This window comes from Molossus molossus, unplaced genomic scaffold (genome assembly GCF_014108415.1).
Source record: "Molossus molossus isolate mMolMol1 unplaced genomic scaffold, mMolMol1.p scaffold_m16_p_32, whole genome shotgun sequence".
Classification (NCBI taxonomy): domain Eukaryota; kingdom Metazoa; phylum Chordata; class Mammalia; order Chiroptera; family Molossidae; genus Molossus; species Molossus molossus.
In genome coordinates, this window is record NW_023425369.1 from 921,542 (window position 1) to 948,834 (window position 27,293).

Here is a 27,293-nt window from a genome sequence, read left to right on the forward strand (position 1 = left end):
ATGGGGTAAAAAAGTTAAAATATCTGTAACAAAAAAATAAAAAATTAAAAAAATAAAAATAAATAATAAAGTGGCAAAACAAACAAATAAATAAATGGAGGGCTTGGCCTAGCACTAATATTAAAAAAAATAATTTTGTTAGAATTTTACCACAAAGTCAGGAGGTTAAATTTGGGGGTTAAAGAGTGCTTTCATAGACCTGGCTTAAAATCAGATGCGCTGCACACTTACTTCCCCAAGAAGTCAGCAGTAGAGAGAAATTCTCCAAGGAAAACTTGCCCGGGGTCAACTTCTGGTTCCAGTCTGGCGTCCCCGTGGAGCGAGGGCTAGTTTTAGGCACGTGACAGGCACGTCAGGGGTGAAGCACGCTGTGGTATGTATGCGTGCGCGTGCGCAAAGGTGTGAGTGCGCGCATGCGCGTGGGCGGGTACGTGCGCACCATACAGGTCAGTCTCTGTCCTGGTGATTCTCTGTAACCCCAAAGAAGGTTATTAGTGAGCTGAACTTTTGCGCTCGCCTTCAGTGGCATTTCCCCCTCTCGCTTGTGGCATCCAAGTGACCACCTGGGCCTGTAGTTCATCCAGAGCTGGTGAGATTTCACATAACTTTGCCTGTCAGAGCTGCCAGTGGGTAGTCCAAATTAGTCTGTTTCAAGACCTGGGAGGGGGAGTGTCGTTTGTGACAGAAAAGGAATGCCCTGGGAACCACAGCAGGTTATGCATCATGGATCCAGCTCAGGATACAGAGATAAGCCCAGGCTGGGTTTTTTAGCTTTCCCCCCATGTTCACCCCATTTTTATTGTCCTTTCAGAATCAGGACATTCATGTTTTTATTGGATCCAGTCTGATGTCGGCACTAATTACTCTCCCTACATTAAATTCTCTGCAAACAGTGAAATGCCTCTAAGGCTTCCATATGGAATTAAGCCATCCGCTCCATTTTTCTTGAGTTCTGAAAGTTAGAGGTTGTGGAGCCAGGTGCTTTCATCTCTCAAGGTGCCCTAGGGGATGCTAGGTTTGATGGCCTTTTAGTGTGACAGGGCTTCCCTCCAGCTTCAGAAATTGCCCAAAGAAATGGCTTCAAAGAATTGTCTTTCCACTGGGGATTATTTCTGTACTCTGTTGATTTTCTTCTGGATTTTGCTTGACCTCATTTTATCAGCTGCTCTCCCTGCATCACAATTGTCATTTCGGCTTTTCTTTTTTTTTAAAAAAAGACTCTTCATTGTCCTCCTCACTCAAAGGCTGGACACATGCCAATCTAGTCTACACGCAGTTTCCAAACCAATCTTCCTGATGGGCAATCTACACTCCACTGAGGGCTTCCCACAGCTTTGCAAATTTGAGTACAAAGGCTGACCGTGGCACTCAAACACTGTACTGTGTGTTTAACCTATTTCCCCTCCTCTACAAATGCCCCCTCTGCAGCCAGAACCTTTGTCTTATTCTCATCATGCACCATACTTTCCCTTCCTTTCCTCATATTGTCCCCTTACTGTGTATTGTGTCCCTACCTCCCATCGCTACCTGCTCACAGTATGCCCAGTTTCCATGCTCCAACTTAAACTTATTTCTGTCAGCCAGATTTTCTTACTCCTCCCAAAGAAATATTCTTCTGTCCTCAGACCCTCCACAGCATGTGCTCCTGCCAGTTTTGTGGTGTTCACATCTACTTTCTTTTACAAGTCATTTGTGTTTCTGTCTTAGCTTCAAAGAGAGCGGGGCAATGTTTTCTAATCTGTAGTTCCCTGAAACCTGGCACACTGCTTTGATACAGTGAACAAACAAGTCAGCAGGGATATGGTGAAATGAACCCCATACTGAAAATGAGACAGATCTGGAGCTGAGTATTAGCTGTATGATCTTGGTCCAATCACATAAACTTTTTGAGTCCTGGCATGCCTAAGTGTAAAATAAGTATGGTAGTTTTATCCTCAAAGGGCTATTACATAGCTCATATGAGATAACATGTGTGAAACAGCTTTTAAAATTATAAAATACAATGCACATATAGGTGTAAATGGTAAATATTTTGTGAATTAAATTTAGAAGTTTGCAAATAGTTTTTAAAAATCTCCAAGGCACAGGTATTATAATCACCCTCTAGGTTTTGCATTAGTTCTACCCACACTTAGTGTAACTTTCTTATGCTTTTATTCAAATAACTCTTTCAGTTGGGTCTTGGATCACTAAATTATAAAGACACGGAGAACTGTCCACAGTAGATTTCTGCCTCTCCCCAAGAAAATCTACCATGATTTAATGCTGTCTCTTGGCCTGCCAGGATTGGTGCAACGCAATGAAACTACAAGCACATGCTGCTTGGAGTGAGGGGAGCTTTGCAAGGGGACAAATGCTCCAGATTTTTGGACGCAGTCCCATTTATTTGCAGATTGGTACCCCCAGGTTACCAGTGGATTTATGTAAATTATTTCCTTGAGATGGCATTTCTGCAAACCATATACCCTAGCTTTGTCTCTTGCTTTTTACTGGAAGAGACTTTGAAGCCAAAAGATAACAAACCCTCATTCACATGCAAATGAAGCACTCAGTGCACCTGGGCAGGCCAGGTTTTTGCGAATGCATTAACATAAAGTTACAAAATGTCTATTTTCCAACCCCCAACCCCACAATTTAACTTGGCCAAGGAGTACTGTCACATGAATGATTTGTTTTCATGGATTTTTACATTACTGTGGACTATATTTATTTACTTGTTAATCCTCACCAGAGGATATTTTTTTCTATTGATTTTTAGAGAGAGTGGAAGGGAGAGAAGGAGGGAGAGAAACATCAGTGAGAGAGTGACACATCGATTGGTTGCCTCCTGCACATACCCTGACTAGGCCAGAGATCAAACCTGAAACCCAGGTACATGCCCTTGACTGGGCATTGAACCTGCAACCCTTTGATCCGAGGGCTAACACTCCAACCACTGAGCCACACTGGCCAGAAAGGGAAAGGGAGAGAGATACAGAAACATCAATGAGAGAGAACATCAACCAGCTGCCCCCTGCATGTCCACCACCGGGGATTGGGCCCACAACCTGGGCATGAGCCCTGACCAGGAATCAAACTGGCAACCTCCCAGTGCATGGGTTGATGCTCAACCACTGAACCACACCAGCCAGGCAATTTTTAATCTTGGTATTTGTTTTTCACGACCAGAAGTTGAATTGGGGCTGGGCCAATGTGTGGCACGTGGCCCAACAATAATAAAGGTGCAAAATTAGAGAAGCAGTCTAGGTAGAGACACATAGAGATGAATATCACAAACTACTTACAAGGGAAGAGAACAGCTACTTTCACTGAAGCCCATGGGCAACCCATTTTGCAGAGGGATAAAATAGCTTTCAAGGTCATCCTTACATTTTTCCTAGAAGTGAAGGCATTGTAAAGTGACTATTTTTATTTGCCCCTTCCCAGTTCCTCTATAGTTATTGTAAGAGGGAGAAAAACAGATTCTGAAAAAAAGCACTTTATAAATTATTGGCACCCAAATTAGAATTTAGCCCATGATTAATTTCTGGGCAGGTGTGGCCAACTTTTCAGCTCCATAAACACAAAATCCTATGTTATTTGAAAAGCCCATGGTACTTGCCCTGGAAATGATTCTAGATTTTAGGCCATGAAAATCTGAAGGAATGGCCCACTGCCATTTCTGGGACCCAGTTGGGTTTGGAGAAGTCAGGTTTGGGGCTCTGGGATGGGCCAGAGAGGAGGAAAGGAAGAATTAACCACAAGCAGATGAAGGAGAAGGGGAGCAGTCACTCTTTTCCAGCTCCTTCTTTAAAGAGCTGAAATGTTATATCCTTTCCATCCATAGTCTCAGCTAAAGGCCCAAGAATAGCACTGGCTCCTGTTCCAGGCTTTGGGCTGAATATCATGCACTTTGGTGGCTTTTTTCTTTCTTTTCTTTTCTTTTTTTTTTTTACCTCTGCACTACTAATTTATCAGCTGTCATCTGAATAAATTGTTAGGCCTGATTCAATAATGGGGATTGGGGACACACTTGATTCAGACTAAGAGTAAACAGGACAGAGGGAAGCAGACTGTGACAGTCTTCAGAAATACTAAAGAAACAAATCACTGGGACCAGTCACAGTGCCTCTGGTCACAGCCAACAGGTCTTTGTGGTTGGGTCCTCTGATCCCACCCTTATCTCTGAAGTCTGCTGATGATTTGGCAAGTGAAATCCACAATGAGAACCAGCCTCAGAACCCAGGTTGGACACCTTTCTGAGGTTTGTTAAAAGGGCAGGGAGACTGCTGGATATGTTGTTATAGTAAACACTGGCGAACAGACACAGTCTGGTTGGTAGTTAAAATTTCACTTGACAAAAGGCATCAGCTCTTTGCCATGTAGTTTACCATGGCTGAGTTGAGTTACCAGATTTCTCCAAAACAGCAGAGGGCCATGGTGAAGGCTGATTGCATCATCATGACTTCTGTATGTCTCTTCATAGCCCTGTGTGCTAAATGATCTCTCCAGGTTGTGTCTATCTCTAAGATCCATAACTTTATGAACTACTTTTATTTGTATTACTCATAAAAAGATAAGGGCCACATATTTTATTCTCACTTAGCATATAAAGGACCAGAGAAGTTAATTGAATCACCTAGACCCATGCAGAAAGACAGCATTCGTTCTGAAACCAGACTTGGGCTATTTGAAGCTCAGGGACCCATTGCCTCACCTTCTTTTATTGATCAGTTACATACAGCAAAGGTAGGGTGAAAATTTATTATTAAAATCAACACTTTTGAGAATGAAAGGGGACACAATTAATGGTCATTTGGGACATTAGGCATTAACCATTATATATGGGTATTTTAGGTGTAGGGGAAAGTAAGTAAGGTACATTTTTTATAAGGAAATCAACAGGTCTTGAGTTTGAATTCTTCAAAATCTATAGGATACTTTAAATTGACAAGCACTTATATTGCTTGCCTCTCATAAAAGGCAGAGTAGGTTGAGTAGGTTGGCTGCCTTTGTACCCAAAGGAAATATATGATGAATCTGCCCACCCCTGTCCCAATGTGACTAAATTTCAAATGTACCCTTCTCAGTAACACTTCAATCTCTACTACCTTCCCAAAGCAATAATTATTTCATAGTTCAAAGGGAGCCAGACCCTCCACAGAAGCAAATCTTTGGTGTGCCCCTGAGGTATATTTTGTTTGGCTTGCCCCTGCCCTTCTTTCTAATCCATTTTTCTAATCTAATCTGAGCACATGGTTAGCTGAGGACTGATTCTACCACATGGAATCAAAAAGGAGACTCCTGTGAGTTGGTTCCCCCGCCAATTTCTCACTATGTGGATATAATAACAGAGAGTAATCCAAGACTCCAAACCTGTAATTGTCTCATTCACAAACACCCTCTGGTCTTGGCTGTGAATTGTCTATCCTTGGAAGAGAAACTGCAGCAAAGTAGTTAAGAGCAATGGACCTTGGATATAGGCTTGGGTTTGAATTGGATATAGACTTGGGTTGTAAATGCTAACTACTGCTACTAGCTGCTTAATGTTTTAAGCCTCAGTTTTCTGCAAAATGAGGGAAACCATGCCTGTTTTATCAGAGTTTTCATGAAAATAAACTTAATATTGTACATGAAGCTTTCAGCTCATTGCCTGGTCCATTGTGAGCCTTCGTTATCACTGCTCATGCTTTTCACCCCAAAGCAGCAGACTCAGCCCTCGGCAGGCAAGTGAGGAAGCTTTGCCCAGAGTGTAATCTGCAGAATACAGAGCTGTTTCTTGGTCATGCCTTGGACTTTCTCCACTTGCTTTTGTATTTTAAAGACTTGGACTTTGGAGGACTAAACTAGATGAGAGTATAAACTCTGAGAGTACTAATTTTCCTCTTGCCCATAGCTACTGAGATCATATTTTATGAACCCTGAATTAAAATATTTAGTCTGACCATAACAGAGGATGTTGTGACTGATACTGTCTTATAAAATGCAGAATGTGTGGTTCCCTTGGACCCATTGTGCCTTGGCCCTCATAAATGTCTGTGGAATAAATGAATAAATCGATCAGACACCATCACTACTATCACTGGCATATATGTATACACAGAGAGTCCAAGAGAATGTATACAGGGTGTTTGCAGTTCTATTACATTTTGAAAATAAAGTGTGTTTTAATAAACACTGGCCTTATAATTAGTCAAAGTTGTATATACATTTTTGGGGACACCCTATACACACACACACTCACACACCCACACATAGACACACACAAACACATATATATTTATATAACTTTTGCATCCTGCTCTCTGTGATATATTTGCTATTTGTTCTGTCAGTTAAGGTCCCAACAGGAAACAGATGGCCCTCAAATTGGAATAATTCAAGGACAGCTTAATAAAGCCACTGTTTACAAAAGTGTGGGTGAGATGGAGAGGAACCACAGGGAGTATTCATAACAGTAAAGGAACTGTTACCACGCAGAGGCCCAAAGTGATGAGGATGGGAGGAAGCTGCAACAGGAACCTGGAAAAAAGAGCATTTCCTAAAAAGACTGTCTTGATAAAAGAGTGGCCTTGTTCTCCCTCCCTCAGATCTCCTGCTCATTATTGCCATGGACTGAACCCAGTGGGAAGCCAGAGGGTAAGAGAACCCAGGATATACTGATTAATGGGCAGACTGGGAAGAAGGATGGGGCATGTGGAAGTTATCAGGGACACAGCTATCTCTGAGATGCAAGCTACATTTTTAAGAGAAAATTAAAATGGAAAAGCATTATCAGAGGTTGTGTTTCTTGAACCTGTTTCCTACCTAGAATTCCACCATCTCCCCTTTCTGGGCACAGGGTGTTATCCCCCTGCCCTTCCTCAGATACCTGAGTGCCTTCCTCTTCACTCTCTCCTTGCACTCCTCACATTCTAGTGATTGGTTTCCTCCTCGAGGCATTCCTTGAGGCCAGTACTATGTTTGGTCCTTGTCTCTCCCACACATAGCCCAACAGCAGGTAGACACACAGAAGGAGTTCAGTCACTGTTTGCTGAATGAATAAGTTTCCCACAAAAAGAAAGCAGGCTTGCCATTTGACTTGGTTTTCTAGATTAAAGCCCAGAATCAACCCTTTCCCCAGTAAGCATGTCTCTTCCCCTTAGAGGAGTAGGCAAGAGAAGGCTGACAGAAAGAGGTAAGTACTGGTGAGCCTGAATATCTGGAGTGTGTCAGCAGCCTCTGTGGGAAGCAGTGCACCAGCAGGAAGGTGGGTGGAGGGTGCTTAGACCATGGAGCGATGTCTGGAAAAAGGCAACTCTGTTGATTAAAAGTTTGGATAACACTTAAGTTAACAGTCAAATTTTCAGTAACTTCCTTTTTCTTTCTGGAAGCTCTAACAAAATGAGATTCTGAAACAAATAGCATCAATCCTGATAGGAAGGGTAGAAGCATTGGCAGGAGGCTTGGAGAGGATGAGCAACTGAAAAATCTCTTTTCCAGACTTTTTCTTTGTTGTTGTTCAGTTTAGTTTTGGTGTGCTGTGTGTGTTTGTATGTGTGTTTGTACTTGTACATGCATGCACGTGTGTGTGCTTATATGTGCATGTGTGTTTCAGTGTATGTATGTACTTGTGTGTGTGTGTGCCCTTGTGTGTATGTGTTTGGGTGGGTATATGTTTGAATATGTGTATGTGTTTATGTGTGTGTTTGTTGATGAATGTTTGTGTCTGTGTTTGTACAAGTTACCCTGACCCTTATAGTCTAGGAATGAATCGTTCTATCAGGCTCCATCCAGAAGTAATAAGGGCAGAGAAGCATTTACAGGCAGAATGGAAATGAAAATGGCAGAAAAATCACTCTTAACAGCACTTTTACTATAACTTGCTTCCCTTCCCATACCACCTCACTCCCTAACACACACGTCTAATGGTCTGCATGGTTAGGTTAGCCCACAAACCATAAATATTTGCTCAGTGGTCACTGTGTGCAAGGTGACAGGATTCTATTCATTGTGTTGATTTTATATTGAAAGGGTTTGATTGAAGCAAAAAGATAAATACTGACATTTATAATAATCTCTTCCCAAATAATAAGAATTTGTTACTCAAAAGAGCTCAGGCTGCTTTTTCTGCTTCCTCCTTTATTTTAACTGGAAGCATGGCCATGACATTGCAAAACGCTGCTGCTCTCTCCATTTTGTTAATTGGTCAGGTTCCTCTTATCACGTGGGATGGAAGATGGTTCTTCTGACTCATTTTTCATTAGATGTCATTGCCCTTCTAAAATGATGTTAATAAGGATTAGTGGAGGGACATTATTATTTTTCATTGTTTTATTTGTAATACAGTCTGAAATATGACAGCTGTATATTGTCCCAGGGAAATCCTAAATCCTCTCTAGCAGGCTTTCCAGATATTTTGAGCATAAAGCTTCTGAGCGAAATTCCTGAAAAGCCATGAGTTCCAGGACACTACTTGAATTAAGAGCCAGTACAATTACATTTTAAAATGAAGTTTTAAAAGTTGCTTTAAAAGGTGTGCTTGGTCAGGACTCTGAATGTTGGTGGAACCTGGGAGAAGCAGGATAGCATTGAGTAACCCCAGTTTGGCATTTTTCCCCACGATGGATCCAGACAATATTTTAAGTTAATTTGGGCAATTAATAAATAGCACTTTATGTCAATTCAAGCTTCAAAAAGAGGTTGGGTTTTGGAACTTGAGTCTAAACTTCCTTACCAAGCTTTGGCTTGGACTAGAAAAATTAAGGTTTACCAAAAAAAAAATCCACCATCAAATTTTCACATATTCTGGAAAGTTCTACAGGAAACCAAAAGTTATTGGATATTACTGTCTAGGGGTATAATTTCTCATAGACATAATTCCAGTTTCCACAAATCTCATGGCTTAGAATACATTCTGAAAGTGATTTGATCAGGATATGGAAACCAGACCTCAAAAGTCTTCTCCAGAATTCTTACAAAAGCTCTAAAAAAGTGTTCACAATGGTGCAATTTGGGTCTCTGAAGGCATCCTTGTATCCTTCCCCACTGTCTGATTCCTAACAAGAGATTCCCTACTTTCTAATCACTTTGCCTAAACTCTGAGGGATGGATGGGAACGGATTCCTGTAATGGCTAATGAGCTGAGGATCTGGCCTTGCCTTTCTTTAAAGCTGTGTGACTATAATTCCTCATGTGGAAAATGAGGGTGTAAGATAAGAAAAAATATTATTATATTATATTATATTATATTATATTAGTCTCTGTCCCCAGGTCCTGACTTGGAATTCTTAAAACCCTTGTAAACAGGGAGAATCTTGGTTCTAATATTTGGTCTTTGACACCAGTTCTTTTTTTTTTTTTATTTATTTTTTATTTTTGTTACAGATGTTTCTCCTTTTTTACCCCATTGACAATCTCCTCCCCATTCCAAGCCGCCACGTCCCTGGCTTTGTTGTCCATGTCCATTGGTTATGCGTACATGCATATAAGTTCTGTAGTTTGTCTCTTCCCTCCTCCCACCACCCCCTCTTCTGAGGGTTGTCAGTCTGTACCCTACTTCCATATTTCTGGGTCTACCCTATTCCTCAGACTGTTATGTTCATTATATTCCACAAATAAGTGAGATCATGTGGTATTTGTCTTTTTCTGCTTGGCTTGTTTCACTTAGGACAATACTTTCCAGGTCCCTCCATGTCGTCTCAAAGAATAAGAGATCTTTCTTTCCTACAGCTGCATAGTATTCCATTGTATATATGTACCACAGCTTTTTTATCTGTTCGTCTACTGATGGGCACTTGGGCTGTTTCCAGATCTTAGCTATTGTAAATAGTGCTGCTATGAACATGGGGGTACATATATTTTTTCTGATTGGTGTTTCAGGCTTCTTAGGGTATATTCCTAGAAGTGGGATCACTGGGTCAAATGGAAGTTCAATTTTTAATTTTTTGAGGTAGCACCATATTGTTTTCCAGAGTGGCTGCACCAGTCTGCATTCCCACCAGCAGTGTCCTAGAGTCCCCTTTTCTCTGCACCCTCACCAACACTTGTTGTTTGATGATTTGTTGATGGCGGCCATTCTGACAGGTATGAGGTAATACCTCATTGTTGTTTTAATTTGCATCTCTCTGATGATTAATGATGTTGAGCATTTCTTCATATGTCTCTTGGCCATTTGTATGTCCTATTTGGAGAGGTGGCTATTCAGCTTCTCTGTCCATTTCTTAATTGGGTTCTTTGTCTTCCATTCGTTGAGTTGTATGAGTACTCTATATATTTCGGAATTTAACCCCTTATCTGATGTATCATTGGCAATGATGCTCTCCCATACAGTGGGTTGCTTTTCCATTTTGATGATTGTTTCTTTTGCTGTGCAGAAGCTTTTGAGTTTGATGTAGTCCCATGGGTTCATTTTCTCCTTTGTTTCTGTTGCCTTAGGTGATGTATCAGTGAAAATTCTGCTGTGTATGATGTCTGAAATTTTGTTGCCTACATTTTCTTCTAGAATTTTTATGGATTCACGGGTCATATTTAAGTCTTTTATCCATTTTGAGTTTATTCTTGTGTAGGGTGTAAGTTGATGATCTAGTTTCATTTTTTGCATGTAGCTATCCAATTTTCCCAACACCATTTATTAAAGATGCTGTCTTTACTCCATTGTATGCTCTTGCCTCCTTTGTCAAATATTAATTGAGCATAGTGTCTTGGGTCCATTTCTGGGTTCTCTATTCTGTTCCACTGGTCTATAGGCCTGTTCTTGTGCCAGTACCAGCCTGTTTTCATAACAGTCACTTTGTAGTACAACCTGATATCTGGTATTGTGATCCCACTTACTTTGTCCTTCTTTTTTAAGATTGCTGTGGCTACTCGAGGTATTTTTTGGTTCCATATGAACTTTTGAACTATTTGTTCTAGTTCTGTGAAACATGTCATTGATATATTGATGGGGATTGCATTGAATCTATAGATTGCTTTGGGTAATATGGACATTTTAATGATGTTAATTCTTTTTTTTTTTTTCTTTTTCTTTTTATCCTCACCCGAGGATATTTTTCCATTTTTTGTACCGATAGAGTGGGAGGGAGAGAGAGAAAGGGAGAGAGAGAGAAACATTGACGCGAAGGGACACATCGAGTGGCTGCCACCCGCACAACCGACCAGGGCCGGGGACAAACTGCAACTGAGGCACGCGCCCTTAGCGGGAACCGAACCCGGGTCTCTCCGGACCACAGGCCGACGCTCTAACCGCTGAGCCAAACTGGCCAGGGCAAATGATGTTAATTCTTCCAATCCATGAACAAGGTATGTGCTTCCACTTTTTTATATCTTCCACTATTTCTTTTTTCAATGTCCTATAGTTTTCTACAACTAGGTCCTTTACTTCTTTCATTAAGTTTATTCCTAGGTATCTTAATTTTTTTGCCACGATGGTAAATGGGATTGTTTTTTCAGTTTCTCTTTCTGTGAGTTCATCATTGGTGTATAAGAATGCTGTCAAATTTTTTTATGTTAATTTTGTATTCTTCTACTCTGCCAAATTCATTTATTAAGTCTAGTAGATTTTTGATGGAGTTTTTAGGGTTTTTTATGTATAATATCATGTCATCTGCAAATCATGACAATTTCACTTCCTCCTTTCCAATTTGGATCTCTTTTCTTTTTTCTTCCTGTCTGATTGCTGTGGCTAAGACTTCTAGTACTATGTTAAATAAGAGTGGCAAAATGGGAATCCCTGTCTTGTTCCTGTTTAAGGGAAATGCTTTTAGTTTCTGCCCATTGAGTATGAGGTTGGCTGTAGGTCTTTCATATATGGCCTTTATTATATCGAGATATGATCTCTCTATTCCCAGATTTCTGAGCATTTTTACCAGAAATGGGATTTTGTTGAATGCTTTTTCAGCATCTATTGATATGATCATGTGGTTTTTATTCTTCATTTTGTTTATGTGGTGTATCAGTTATTGATTTGCGAATATTGCACAAGATTTGCATCCCTGGGATGAATCCCACTAGATTATGGTGAATAATTTTTTTGAGGTAGTGCTGGATCTGATTTGCTAGTATTTTGTTCAGGATTTTGGCGTCTATGTTCATCAGGGATATTGGCCTGTAGTTTTCTTTCTTTGCAGTGTCTTTTTCTGGTTTTGGAATTAGAATTATGCTGGCCTCATAAAACGAGTTTGGAAGTCTTCCTTCTTCTTTAATTTTTTGAAATGGTTTGAGAATGGGTGTTAGTTCTTTTTTGAATGTTTGATAAAACTCCCCTGTGAAGCCATCCGGGCCTGGGCATTTGTTTTCTGGGAGAGTCTTGATTACATTTTCAATTTCTTCTGTTGTTATTTGTCTGTTCAAGTTTTCTATCTCTTCCTGGTCCAGTTTTGAGAGACTGTGTTTCTAGAAATTTGTCCATTTTGCTTAGATTGTCGAATTTGTTGCATTATAATTGTTCATAGTAGTTGTTAACGATCTTTTGTATTTCTGTGGTGTCAGTTGTTATTTCTTCTCTTTCATTTCTGATTTTGTGTATTTGGGTTCTCTCTCTTTGTTTCTTGGTGAGTCTAGTTAAGGGTCCATCAATCTTGTTTATCTTTTTTAAAAACCAGCTCTTTGTTTCATTGATCCTTTGAATGGTTTTTTTGGTCTCTATGTCATTTATTTCTGCTCTGATCTTTACTATTTCCTTCCTTCTAGTTGCTCTGGGGTTTTCTTTTTGTTTCCTTTCTAATTCTTTAAGTTGTGAGGTTAGGCAGTCAATTAGAAATTTTTCTTGTTTTTTTGAGGTAGGCCTGTCGTGCTATGAACTTCCCTCTCAGAACTGCTTTCGCTGCATCCCATAGATTTTGTGTTGTTGTGTGTTCATTTTCATTGGATTTCAGGAAGTTTTTTATTTCTTCCTTGATTTCCTCAGTAACCCATTCATTGTTTAATAACATGCTATTTAGCCTCCATGTGTTCAAATGTCTTTGCATGTTTTTGTTGTAATAGATTTCTAGTTTTGTGCCATTGTGATCTGAGAAGATGCTTGATATGATTTCAGTCTTCTTGAACTTGTAGAGATTTAGTTTATGTCTTATCATGTCATCTATCTTTGAGAATGTCCCATGTGCACTTGAGAAGAATGTGAATTTTGTAGTTTTGGGGTATAATTCTCTGTAGATATCTATTAAGTCCATTTGGTCTAGTGCTTCATTTAGAGTCTCAGTTTCCTTGCTAATTTTTTGTCTAGAGGATCTATCCAGTGATGTCAGCAGGGTGTTGAACTCCCCTGCTATAATTGTATTGCTGTCGATTTCTCCTTTGAAGTCCTTCAGAATAGTTTTAATATATTTTGGTGCTTCTATATTGGGTGCATGTATGTTTATCAAGGTTATATCTTCCTGTTGGATAGATCCTTTCAATATTATGTAGTGGTCTTCTTTGTCTTTAGTTATGATCTTCATTTTGAAATCTATTTTATCAGATATGAGTATTGCTATCCCAGCTTCTTTTCCTTTCTGTTTGCTTGGAAGATTTTTTTTCCATCCCTTCTCTTTCAACCTAATGAGTCTTTTATTGTGAGGTGGGTGTCTTGTAAACAACATATAGATGACTCATACTTTCCAATCTAATCAGCTACTCTGTGTCTTTTTATCATAGCACTCAGTCCATTTACATTTAAGGTGATTATTGATATGTACTTATTTATTGCCATTTTTGTTTAGTGTGGTTATATTTTTTTCCTATTTCTTCTACTAATTATAGCAGTCCTTTTAACATTTCTTGCTGTGCTGGTTTGGTGCTAATGTATTCCCTTAGCTTTTTTTTTTTTTTGTCTGGGAAGCTCTTTATTTGACCTTCTATTTTGAATGACAGTCTTGCTGGGTAGAGTAGTCTTGGATTCAGATCCTTGTTTTTCATGACCTTGATTACTTAATGCCATTGTCTTCTGGCCTGTAGTGTTTCCTGTGAGAAGTCAGCTGAGAGCCTTATGGGGTTTCCTTTGTAGGTAACCTGTTGCTTATCTCTTGCTGCTTTTAGGATTATCTCTTTGTCTTTAACTTTTGGCATTTTGATTACTATGTGTCTTGGTGTGGGCCTGTTTGGGTTCTTCTTACTTGGGGCTCTCTGTGCTTCTTGAACTTGAATGCCTTCTTCCTTCACCAAATTAGGGAAGTTTTCTGTCACTATTTCTTTGAATATATTCTCTAACCCTTGCTCATTTTCTTCTTTTTCAGGGACTCCTATGATGCAAATATTATTAAGTTTCCAGTTGTCCCACAGTTCTCTTAAGCTGTCTTACTGTTTTTAATCGTTTTTTTTTCCTTTTGGTTTTCTGATTGGTTGATTTTTTTTCTACCCTGTCTTCTAAATCACTGATCTGGTCCTCAGCTTCCTCTACTCTCCTGTTTAAACCTTCCAATGTGTTCTTTATTTGTGATATGTCATTCTTCCTTTCTTCTTGGTGGTTTTTAATTTCAAGTTGGTTGATTTTCAACATCTCTATGTCCTTACTCATGCTATTGAGCTTCCTCAAGATCATGGCTCTGAATTCTAGCTCTGTTAACTTGCTTAACTGCTCCATATTTATCTCATCTTCAGTAGAGTTCTCTTGTTCTTTTATTTGGCTTTTATTTCTGTTTTTCACCATTTTGGCTATCACAGTGGGCTTTGGAGCCTGCCAAATATTTCCTGTAGGTGTTGGTGTTCTGCTGTTTGTGGCACTCTCTCCTGGGTTTGGATGAGTGAGAGAGGACCCACGTTAAACACCACTGTCAGGTCTTACTTTCCTGGTTAGAGTTGGTAGCCCAGGAATGGTACTGTTATCCTCTAGCTTTTTGCCTGGAGGCTATCAGTAGTGGTTACTTGAAGAGCCTTGTGTTCTCAGTTGAATGAAAAGCTCGCTCAGGTGCTCATCGTTAGGGGATTTCCTGAGGGTGGCACAGGTGCTGGTTGTTAGTGAGCCTCAATTTGCATTTCAATGGCCAACTTGGATGGGGTTGAATCTCTGAGGGAGGGCCTGCACCTCTCCCCAGAGCCCTGAGAAAGAGTAAGACGATCATAGTCCTGTGTGGCTGCAACTTAGCAAAAGCTCTGAGCGCCCTTCAAATCCTGAGTGTCCCCACATAGTCCACAGCAGTCTTCCCTCCCTCTGCTAGAGCCCAAGGTGAGTGGCTGTGGCTATTTTAGCGTCTGTCCTGGCTCTGTACTTTGTTGCTGCTTGGGAGTTTAACCGGAGGGCGCTGCTCACAGCTAAGGCCTCTGCTGTCCATGGGCTCCCAGCTCCCTGTTGCGCCTTCGCAATCCTACCAGGATCAAGTCAGTGTCCCTGGTTATGTGATCCCCACAGGCTGCTTTTCCCCTTCGATTGTCTTTATTTTAGTTGTAAGTCCAGTTTGGTCCTAGGAGACGGTCTGTGTAGCTTCCATTCACTCTGCCTCCATTTTGGAATTTTTCCAACCCCAGTTCTTGATACAAAGCTCATAAACCCTTGTAATTTTGTGATAGGAGCATCTGACACAACGGTCCCAAATCCCTTGGAATTTTCTCATTGATAGGGGTGTCTTTTGTTCCAATTAGGCAACATTGGATGGGCTCCTGGATTGGATCACCCATGCTATGATTAATTAGAAGAACCTAGTCATGGTTAGAAACTTGGAAATTTCAGGCTCATGCCCTATTCACCAGAGAAGGAAATGGAGCTGGAAATGGAGTTAATAATTGTGCCCAAGTGAGGAAGCTTACATATAAATTCCCAAAGTATGGGTTTTGGAAATCTTCTGAGTTGGTGAACACATCTACACACCCAACTCTAAGGGGACAGAAGCTCCTGATTGGGGACCCTTCCAGACCTTTCCTTATGCACCTTTTTTATCTGGCTGTTCATGTATATTCTTTAAAATATCCTTTGTAATAAATTGGCAATAGAAAATGAACTTTTTTCCTGGATCCTGGGAGACGCTCTAGCAGTGGAGAGGGTCATGGGAACCTCCAGGTTGTAACTAAATTGGACAGAAGTTATAGGTAACCTGGGGATCTACTACTTGCAATTGGCATCTGAAGTGGGGGCATTCTTGTGGAACTGAACCGTTAACCCATAGGATCATTGTTAACTCCAGTTAGTGTCAGAATTGAATTGAAGTGTAGATAACTGGCTAATGTTGGACAATTATTCTATATGGGATAAAATCTCACACATCTGGTTTTATAAATGTGAATAGAATAAAACTGTATTTTTTCTAGACAGGGTATACCTGCTGTGACTACCATATAGAGTTACGAGAGGAATCAAATAAAGTCGTGTATTGGGCCGATAGCTAGATAAATATGAGTATACTAATTTTGCAAACCAACATGAAGACTGGTGCCCAAATTTTCAACAAATGTATGTATGACATTGGTTCACAATGTATGTATGACATCCTTTTGGCACATTCTCGCTCAAACTTGCATTGTCTTCCAGGGATATTTGGCCTTGTGCACTGCAGAGCTTGAAACAATATGATATGCATGCATAGCTTTCTGGAGTTTCAATTTTATGTAAAATAAAATTTGGGAGGGAGGTGAAAATTTTTTTTAAACAAATATTATTCATTCAGCAAGTGTTTATAGAGTGCCTATGGAGTATAAGCTATAAGTAGCTGAAGAGCCATGATTCTCTCTCATCACTCATTCAAGATTTGTAACACAAAACTGTATATGGGATATACAATTATCCTCAGTTAATCAGTGTCTTGTCTGTTCAGTTTGCTATACAAATTACCATAGACTGGGTGGTTTAATCAACAATCATTTATTTCTCACAGTCTAAAGGTTAAGAAAGAAGTCCAAGATCACCCTGGCTTAGTTGGTTGGGCATCATCCCTTGCACCAGGCGGTTGCTGGTTTGATTCCCAGTCAGGGCATGCAGGAGGCAGCTGATCGATCTTGTGCTCTCACTTTGATGTGAGGTGCTGGCAGATTTGGTATCTGGTGAGAGCCTACTTCCTGATTCATCTTCTTCCTGTGTCCTCACGTGATGGAAGGGGTGAGGAAGCTCTCTGGGGCCTCTTTCATAAGGGCACTAATTCCTTTCATAAGGGCTCCACCCCTGTGACCTATCTACTTCCTAATACCATTACCTTGGAGATTGACATTTCAGCATATAAATTTTGGAGAGACACAAACATTCAGATCATAGCAATCAGTATGGGCAACAAGTCTTACTCATTCCATTCCTCAGTAGTTTAAGTGTTTATTTGTTATTTATTTATTTATTTATTTTATCCTCACCTGAGGACATTTTTGCATTTATCTTCAGATAGAGTGGGAGGGAGAGAGGGAGGAAGAGAGAGAGAGAAACATCAATGTGAGAGAGACACATTGACTGGTTGCCACCCACACAACCCCAACCCGGGGCCAGGGACAAACTGCAACCGAGGTAAGTGCCCCTAGTGGGAAACGAATTCGAATCTCTCTGGTCCATGAGCCAACGCTCTAACCACTGAGCCAAACTGGCCAGGGCTTGAGTGTTTATTTTAATTTGAATATTTTTACAATCATGTAACTCTAAACTCAGGACCAGCATGTTGAAATATAGCTCTGAAGATTGTGTCAAACTTTCCTAGTTCATGGTTCTGAAATTTCCATATGATAAGAGTTGTTTTGTTCTGCGATTTTTTGGCCTGGGGCCCTATGGACCTCAAAACACTCAATCGTCTGTCTTTGAAATGGTCTTCCCTACTTCTGAGGAGCAATCACTCATTCCTTTGTAAAACTATATGATTTATGTGCTTCCTTATCTAGAGTTCTCTTCAGTTAACCCTTTCACTAAATATAGCTATGTAATAACTAGCTGCCCTTCCACTTAAGGTTACATTTTCTATTAATAACACCAGTGAGAAGCAAATATAAAAGAAAGGCAGCATGGTATGGCTGAGAAAGCAGGTGCTTTGACCCAGGCAGATAGTGTGAATTATGCCCCACTTAGAAGCATGCACACTTAGACAAAGTCATCACTCCTCCAGGTCCCCTGCTGTAAAATGGGGCCACAAATATCAACACTGAGTTCCTCTGATCATGTTTTTCAATCTTTTCCCCAGGAGTACCCTCTATCAGGGACCTCATGTCCCAGACTTCCTTGACATTCCATGGTCATTCTAAACATTTATATCTGTTCTACATACCTTTCTACAACGTACTAAAATTTGTCCTAATATACAAATCATGTTTTTCCTCCTATATCTGTGAGTGAAATCAATGCTCCAGAGAGTCTTTGCATACTTCTAGCATATTATAGCATGCTTTCAGGAGATACCCATCCTTTAGAAGTGTGGTTAAGATGATGCTCAGGACTGAAAATATTCAACAGGTGTGCATCAGTAAGAACATATTGGCTGTTAAAATATTAAAACAATTTTGTATCAATTGGTAGATAACTGCTCCCCAAGCCCTTGAGTGGTGTCCATGTCCCACATTACCTCTCTCTTCAGACCCCTGAGCTAAAGGGTTAAGACTTGTACCCCTGGGACCTGCAGTACCTGGTGGTCTGTACCATCGATGCTGTTAAATATTTTTAATATCATCTCATGTTGTGGGTAACATATTTGAAACTCCTGTTACACTCTGGGCACTAAATAAGCAGTAGGCATTTTCTTTCTTGTGGTTTTGGAGAATTCAGTCCTCTTGGGAATACATATTTTGAACAGCACTGTAGCCAGCATCCTTTCCTCCCCCACTTCAGAACACAGCCTTCCTTCTGTTAGGGAACTGCACCTTCCCTATACTCTGAGCTGTCCAACTGCAACACCCTCCCTACAGTGGCTCTTGGGATGGGCAGTGATATGGGTCTGGAAAATTATAGTCCCCATTCCCTCATAGAGATGTGCTTGTAACTTGGGGTATGTGACTCAAGATGGACCAATCATAGTCTTCCCCTAGAACTCTGGTTATGAATGCAGAAACTGGGTCACTCCTTGTCCCCTTTGATAGGAGCTCTCTGTCTACTGGGGTTCAGAGACACTGCTCTGAAATCTCAATGAACTGAAAGGATTTGGCCCCAGAACTTCTACTGGCCTTGACCATACAATGAAGGAGCAGCCTGAGAAGTGATAAGCTCACAGAAATAAACAAATGGAAATATTGCGAAAATGAGAGGTCTGAATAATATCACCTGAATACTAGACCCAATTTCCATCCTTTACAATAGTGATTCTCAAATTTGGGCGTGTATCAGCACCACTGGGAGAGTTAATAAAATAAGCCAGAGGCCCAGGCTTGTCAAGTTGGAAAGGGCTGGGTCCTCTGTATTTCTGCCATGTCCTCCAGGTGATTTGGATACACACCTAAGTTCAAGAACTACAGTTTACAAGCATGAGATCCAGTGCATCTCCTTGTTTTGTTGTAGTTATTTAAGTTTCCTACAAGCAGAGATGAAGAAAAGCACTTAGCACTCTATTGTACCATAGTGAATGAAGCAAACCTCTGCTCAAGGCCCCAGTGTTCCCAACCTTGGGTAGTTTAGTGAATTACAGTTTTGCTCATGAAGAATATAACCTCCATGGACTCAATGCTGGCCAGAGCGAGGTGCTGAAGTGGTTAAGGCAGGAGTGACACCATCCATCTTCTTGGGCTCCCCTGCATGTACAATTATCTGATGGGCTTTCCCTGCCTTGGCTTACCCTCTGAAACCCCAAGAAAGTTGGTGGTCTAAATGTTCCCACTCCTGACTACTGTAGTGTCTTTCCTATGTGAGGGGTGCCATGCTTCCTTCTCTAGGACCTGTGAGTGTAATGAACTTTGCATTTTTCCTGAACCTCTTTTCTACCTCCTGTTGGGGCCACACCTCACTGACCATCTCATAAAGTATACAAATCTCATGACCTCTTAATAAAACATCTTGGAATTAGTCCTCGAAAACAAATGAGAAGCCCAATTGTTTGCCAAATTGTAAGAGCAACTCTTCAGTGCATCATCCCTGTCACATTCCATTTCATTAGGTTGTGAAGTACAAGATGCCGTGTGAAGTACAGAAGTCAATAATCAGCACACCCCACTCCGGCTTCCCAGAACTAAAGTATCACCTGGAATCCTTTCTGTTAGAAGTGACAGGAAACCCAACAGAAATTGTTTTGATATATATATTTAATCCATGTAGTTTAAAAAAAATAAAAAGGATTGTAATCTCTGATTTAGACTGAAGAGTCCAGGGTTAACTTGCATCAGGCATGACTGGATTAGGGGCCCAAATGATGTCATGGGGCCTCTGTATCAGTCCATCTCTTGGCTCTGCCTTCCTTTGTGTGGACTTCTGTCTCAGCTGCAAGTGACAGAAGCAGCTCCAACCTTCACAATTGTCTCAGGTTTCAGGATCAGTGGGTAAGAATAGGAGTCTCATTCCTAAAAGTCCAGAGAATATCTCTAACCAGCCCTGACTGAGTCACATGACCACTGTGAACTAATCACAGGAAAATGCACTTCAGTCACTGACCACTCCTGGCATAGAGGATCAGGGGACTGTCCAGGGCATGGAGTTGTTTTATAGGAATCACAATTCACTGAGTGGGAAAGGGTGACTTTAAAGAGGAAATCAGGACACACCTACTAGACAGAGTGAGTGAATGCCAGGCAGCAAAACCAACAGATGGCTGCTACAGTTGGCCTCTTGTCATTTTATTCTAGCTTCACTGGGAAAAGCCAATAAGAAAAAATTCAGCAAATCACAGACTTGCACTGAAGAGAACACAAGAATCTAAGGAGCTCAGCCTTTTTTCACTACTACAGCATAGTTTATACTATCAAAGACAGATGCTTGTTTATTCTATGCTGCGAGCTCTCCAGTCAAAAATATTCCAAATATCCTTCAATCTGCAGATGATTCCAGGGCTTTGCAATTTTTACCAATTTATGAGAAAACTGGGGGAGGGGCAATTTAAAATGAAGTAATAAATATGTTTGGAGGAAAGCGAAAGGGCTAAGTTATTTCATCATTCTGGAATTCAGAGCAATAAAAAAGTAAACAGTCTTATTGGCTCAAAGGAGAACACTTTCATCTATGAAACAACTTTATTTGGGTTATTTTGGCATCTCAAGAGACTTTCCTTATGACTGTATTATAAAATAGCTCCTCATGTTGTTATTATATATTGTCTTGTTGGGCCTTGTGAAACAAGAAATTATTTGCTATATTTAGTTGCTGTGCAATGATGGGGCTTTAAAAAAACATTTATGTGTCTTTTGGTATAAACTCACATCCTTCTAAGAAATACAATTTTGAAAGCAATTTGTAAAAAATTTCTTACAACATATAAATTTGAGATAATTGAACTGAAGATTTGTTTACCCAAATTGCCCATGACAGTGCTATTTCATGGATTTTAAAAGCAGGACAAATTTTTGGAACTGGTCATTGATGATGAACATTTGAAGATGACTTTTGATCTCTAAAAAAAATTTGTTCCCAGGCAGGTGAAATCAGTTCCATTATGAGTTGCTACTGATCGTGATTTAAGGAAATTAATCTTTATGAATTGAAAAAGACATTTTTGGCCCTGGCTGGTTTGACTCAGTGGTTAGAGCGTCGGCCTGCAGACCAGAGAGACCCGGGTTCGGTTCCTACTAAGAGCGTGTACTTCGGTTTCAGTTTGTCCCTGGCCCCAGTTGGGGTCATGTGGGTGGCAGCCAGTCAATGTGTCTCTCTCACATTGATGTTTCTCTCTCTCTTCCTTCCTCTCTCCCTCCTGCTCTACCTGAAGATAAGTGCAAAAAAAAAATATGTCCTCGAGTGAGGAGAAAAAGAAAAAGAAAAAGACATTTTTGTTTTTCAACTCTTACTAACTAACTTTGAAAGACTGGTGGATTCTTATCACCAGCCATGAGATATTGCCAAGGAACTGCAAACTTAACAAATTAGAGAGTGCTCCTATGATGGATAATATCAGCGTTTGAGTTCATTGCAACACTGATTTCAGAATAGCTTCAGGTGTCATTTATGGAACCCATACCTATATGGTTTATTATGGTTCAGAATATCTTTGATCAGGCTAACTTCTTAGGTGGAACAAAGTATGCACAGAAAGTGTGCCTACCCAGGAAGGAAGCTGAGTAGCGATTGCCTGCAGTATATAATTCAAAGGATGTTGGAAGGGATCCTGCCTAAAGATTAAGGTCCCATAGAAATAGCCCCATAATAGGTATTCAACAAATATTTAGTCAATGAAGGAACAAATAAATGAAGAAATTAGCATAAAGCCATCTTGAAGACAAAATTCAAAAATGTAGACATTCCTCTTAATTTACCTCCCTTACTCCTAGCTGGATCTACTTGTATATTAATGCTACAGCAGTGACAATTGTCATTAAAGAATATCATACCAGAACTCAGAGAGTATGTTTACCCATCTTCCCAGAGATAAAAATAACAGATTCTGCAGGTCTTATTCTGTACTCCAAGGAGGATGCAACCAAATGGAAATTTGCCTTTATCACTGAAGATTATAACATGTTCAAAGTGTGTTATGAGAGCAAGGGAACTCTTTAAAGAAAATTTCATTTTAGAGAATTAAAATATTTGTGCTCAATGCTTGAGCTTTTTCTTCTTGTGTATTTATGTGTATTCAGTTCTATGCAATTTTATCGCATGTGTGGATTCACGTGACCACCACCACAAAATGCAGAACAGTTTCACCACACAGACCCCTTGTGCTACCCTTTTATAGCCACAGTCACCTCCCCTCCTTACCCCGAGCCCCAACCTCTGGCACCATTTATTTGTTCTCCATCTCTCTAATTTTGTCATTTTGGTAATGTTATATAAATAGAATCATGTAGTATGTAACCTTTTGAGATTAACATTTTTTACTTAGTATAGTTCCCTTGAAATGTATCACAGTTGTATGTATAAATAGTAAATTCTTTTTTATAGTATTTCATGGTATGGATGGACCAGTTTGTTTAACCATTCACTCACTGAAGGATATCAGGGTTGTTTTCAGTTTTTGGCTGTTACTAATAAAGCTGCTATAAACATTTAAAAAATAACAATTGTGAACAGTGATAGAATTTTTAAAAAGTCTTTGAATTATAAAAACTAAAACATAATTCTCTTATGTTTTACCATACTGGCAGGATTTCTGTTTTATGGATAAACACATCACCACTATGTCTAAGTAATTGAGGCCCCAAAATGTATTAGTTACAGAGGTCCCTGGGTTGTACGACTGAGGGGCAGCATTTATAGACACAGCCATACGTATGGCACCCTGCAGTTTGTAACCCAGTGCTCCCATAGTTATTCTACTCAAGAGCTATGGTTGCGTGTTGCTTCTCCAAAGTCTCAGTTTTTAAAAGGGTTTTGTCTAATTTTTTCAGATGTTGATCTCATATTAATTAGTAGATCAACAAAAGTATTGCTGTACATGAATGCATTATTTTACTTTCTCCTTATCTTTATTATTATTATATATATATTTTTTGGTTTGTGGATCTGGAACTCAGGAAGAAGAGGAATCCCAAGAAGAACCTAGATGCCTTCAGCTGGAACGGAAGACGACATCAGGTAGAGTACATGTTGTGTGATAATCCTTTCCTGGGCTGCTTTTGCTGACTGCAAGGCATGCAGCTTCCAGATTGCAATGGAAAAGTGATTGGAAACATGACTAGAAATGTCATTTGTGATGTATTCCAGGCACGATATCTGGACAATCTTGTCACAATGCAGGAAGTAGCTTCGTCTCTCCTTCCTTCTTTTATTGATTGCAGTTTGTGATAAATAAATACTTGCAATGAAGTACATGATAATAAGAATGAAGAAATTTCAAGTTCTGTAGTACTAAAATAAGTAGCATAATTATTCACTGAAATGTTTATGCTTACCTTGGAAGATGTTATTTAGATGCATTTGCTGTTTTTTTGTAATGTTAGTGTATAGTTAAGTATGCTGCTTTGCTAAATATATTTACCCCATAATAGGACTTCCTATGAGATAATATGGAAAGAAACAAATGATGGGCAAGTTTATAACTTAGTTTCTGACTATAACCAGCACCAATAATGAGATATAATTGTCATAAAAATAAATAATAATTGGATGGACCTAATAAGAATGAAAGCTACATCTTAATACTCTCAGCTTCTATTTTTCAATGGATTTTTGTTTGGTGTTTTATGTGATTCGAGTTTAGAAGAGGGCCCCAGATATGTCTGCCGCTGGTAGAGGTGCATGTTCTTGTAATTTAATGGAAATCAGGGAGCAGAGTTAAGAAAATGGAAATGGTAGTGAAAAGAATATGCAGAGTGAAGGAGGGCTGATGGTACCTTTCTTTGATATAGATGGTGGAGAGAATTAGCAATTAACCAGCTCAACCATCTCCCTCTATAGCCCTCCCACCAATAACAAAAATTGCTTTAGTTTAGTGCCTCTTTTTAGGACACGTCCCCCCTGCAGATCCTTGAATGACTGGCTCCTTCTCGTCAGTCAGGTCTTAATTGAAAGGTCTAGTGCTGCAGGCCACCTTTTCATTCCCAATCACTCTTCATACCGTTGTTCATTTTTATTTTTTTCATAACACCCATTATGATCAAAAATAATCTTTCTGTGTATTGGTTTATCTACTTAATGTCCCCTAGATAGTAAGGTCTTATACTTTAATGGTATCCCTAGCATGCAGGGCAGTACCTGGAACATAGTAATCAGTGGGTGAATTCTTACTGAGGCCCTCATGTCCATTATGTGAGATGCATTCTTTTTCTCTGTGTAACTGGGATGCGGGTGGGGTGGGTTTGATGCAACCCAACTCCATGCCTATTTTGGATTTCAGGGGAATAGAAGAAAATAAGACATGATGCTTGCCCTCTAGAAAACAAATCATGTCTGAGGGACAGATGCAGTTAGAACATGAGAAATAATGTAAAAAGGTTGATACAATTTAAAGTGTTACAGGGAGCACTGAGGAAGGGGCAAGAAAATTTGCATTGAGGAAGTAGGAGCTAAGAGGTCCTAGGCTTGGTGATTCGTGTATGGAATTTTGGAGTTTAAATGTAGGTATTGGAGAGCAGAGTTGGAGTTTACTGTTATACCTCTGAAAACTGTCCTGAGTGCCACTTTTGCACACGTACTACTGAGTTTTAGTTGCCCAGCTAGAGAAGAAGGCTGGAATGATGGCCATTGCAGGCTCAATGCAAATGAAGCCAAACAAGAGACTTTGTTTCTCAGCTGCTGTTGTAAGTGATGTTGTTTGCTCTCATGGCATAGCGTCCGCTATGTTCTGAGGACATCTGTTCACATCCAAAGCTTGATTGCCCCACATGTCACGTAGGTACCACTACTCATCAAGGCTTTTTTCTAAGACCAGTTGACTCCCATGAGTTCTACTGTGATATCGCAGGATGAGAAATCAGAGATTCCATTTTCAAACAGTCTGCTAGGGTTCCTAGATCGTTAGGGCCATGGTGAATTTTACTAGAAATCTAGTGTAGTGATAAAAATTTCCCTCAGCAAATACATTTAAAGTTGAAGATCTCGCCCTGGCCGGTTTGGCTCAGCGGTTAGAGTGTCGACCTGCGGTCCTGAGAGACCCGGGTTCGGTTCCCGCTAGGGGCACGTACCTCGGTTGCAGTTTGTCCCTGGCCCTGGTCGGTCATGCGGGTGGCAGCCACTCGATGTGTTCCTTTCACATGGATGTTTCTCTCTCTCTCTCTGTTCCTCTCTCTCCCTCCCACTCTACCTGAACAAAAAAATGGGAAAATGTCCTCAGGTGAGGATAAAAAAATAAAAAATAAAGTTGAAGATCTCCATGAACATCTTTCTATAGAACAGGGGGGACACAGTTTAGTTAGAAATCTATAATCCCAGTTTCTCTGTGACCAGATTAAATGGTTTTAGATTTTGGGTTGTAAGTAAAAGGATTATTTCCCTGTTTTCTTAAAAAACAAAGAAAACAAACCTAGTAACCTTATTCTCTAAGTAGAATTTTAAGCAGAAAATGCAGTTTCTCGCAATTTCTAAAAAACTTCTTGGGTCCACTGATTTTGGGGTGTTGTAGAGTCTCTCTTCTTTATTCAGGATTTACTCCAAATGTGTGTTTTTATGTGTGGCTTTAGTGTGCTTGTGTCTCTAGGTTTAGTCCATTCAATTCAAATCTACTGTGCTGAGCCATTACTTGAAATCCTATTAGGTATAAGTTATGTCTGTTGGGTTATTTGAAAAGTATGAACATATAATATATTAACTAAAATATGTTTCCTGAACGTCTACTATATGCTAAATATCATGCCGGAAATTATGCTATATTTACAGTGGTAAATAGAATAGACATAACTCCATGCTTTATGGAACTTGTGGGAAAATGAGAAATGCAGTCATTATACACCTAAAAAGAAAATGTAAATCATAGAAAAATTATAACCTTTAAACAAGTAAAATATAAGTTATAGATAAGACAGGTTGCTGTGGAAGTCTTGCCTTCATGAAGCTTAGTGTTAAAATAGGACCGTAAAACATGGACACAGAAAGCTACAACAAAAGGTAGGTTACAGTATGGGCTCAGACACGGCCAGGAGGAGGGGGGCATAGGAGTGCTAAAGAGATGGGAGACTTCCATTTGGGGGGTCCAGAAATTATCCAAGAGATCATGGCATATGAGCTGACTCCTGAAGGATAGATATAAAATCCATTTGTGAAGAGAGACACATTAGCTAGGGTATTTATAAAGTGAAAAGCAGATACTATAAATTGAATCCAAAGTGACATCTATTTGGAGTTCAGCCCATTTTTTGGTTGTTGACTTAATCCTTAGTCATCTGTCACTTTATCCTGAGGTCTGTAATTTACACTGGCAGGGCACACCCTTGGGGTAATGACAGGTTGATTCAGAATGTATTTAAACTTTGCCATCCTTATTACCTGTTTTTTGCTCTCTAGTAATTCTGTGTCTATATACATTTGAGGGTGGTAGTAGTTGTTGTTTTTTAAGTAAGTAGCCTGCCTGTAATAGAGAAGCCTAATGCCTACTCAGAATTGGATGGCATTTGTTCCTGACTTTATGGACATATTAACAGAGTGGATAAGGTAGTCCATTTATAATAAGTCCTTTTTAATGTGATACCGCATAAGTTGCTGCCTGCTGGTGCTCCATTTCAGCAAGACCGGCGTGGGGCAGCTCCATCAGATGGACAAAGTGTACCTTTGCCTCCAGCCTGCCCTCTCCATGCTCTGCCCTCCTCAGTGGGATTCTCTCCTCCCTACCGTCCCCAGTCTCTCTACCTTCAGAACATGCAATCAGTTCATATTAATTAACATCATTGTGTTGCCTCTTCTTCAGCCTATTGGCATTGTAACTTGTAAATCTACCAATGGAATGAAAAAATTTGGTGACTGCTGAAGG

General features: G+C 40.0%; 1 protein-coding gene across 1 annotated transcript in view; it reads left to right on the plus strand.

Moving 5' to 3' along the window:
- Positions 1-27,293, plus strand: part of FAM107B (family with sequence similarity 107 member B) — a 272,172-nt gene that overhangs the window by 113,889 nt on the left and 130,990 nt on the right. Inside the window, exon 2 of the mRNA XM_036281193.1 lies at positions 23,407-23,467. Within this exon, the coding sequence (XP_036137086.1) occupies positions 23,407-23,467 (61 nt within the window). The remainder of the gene's footprint in view (positions 1-23,406; positions 23,468-27,293) is intronic.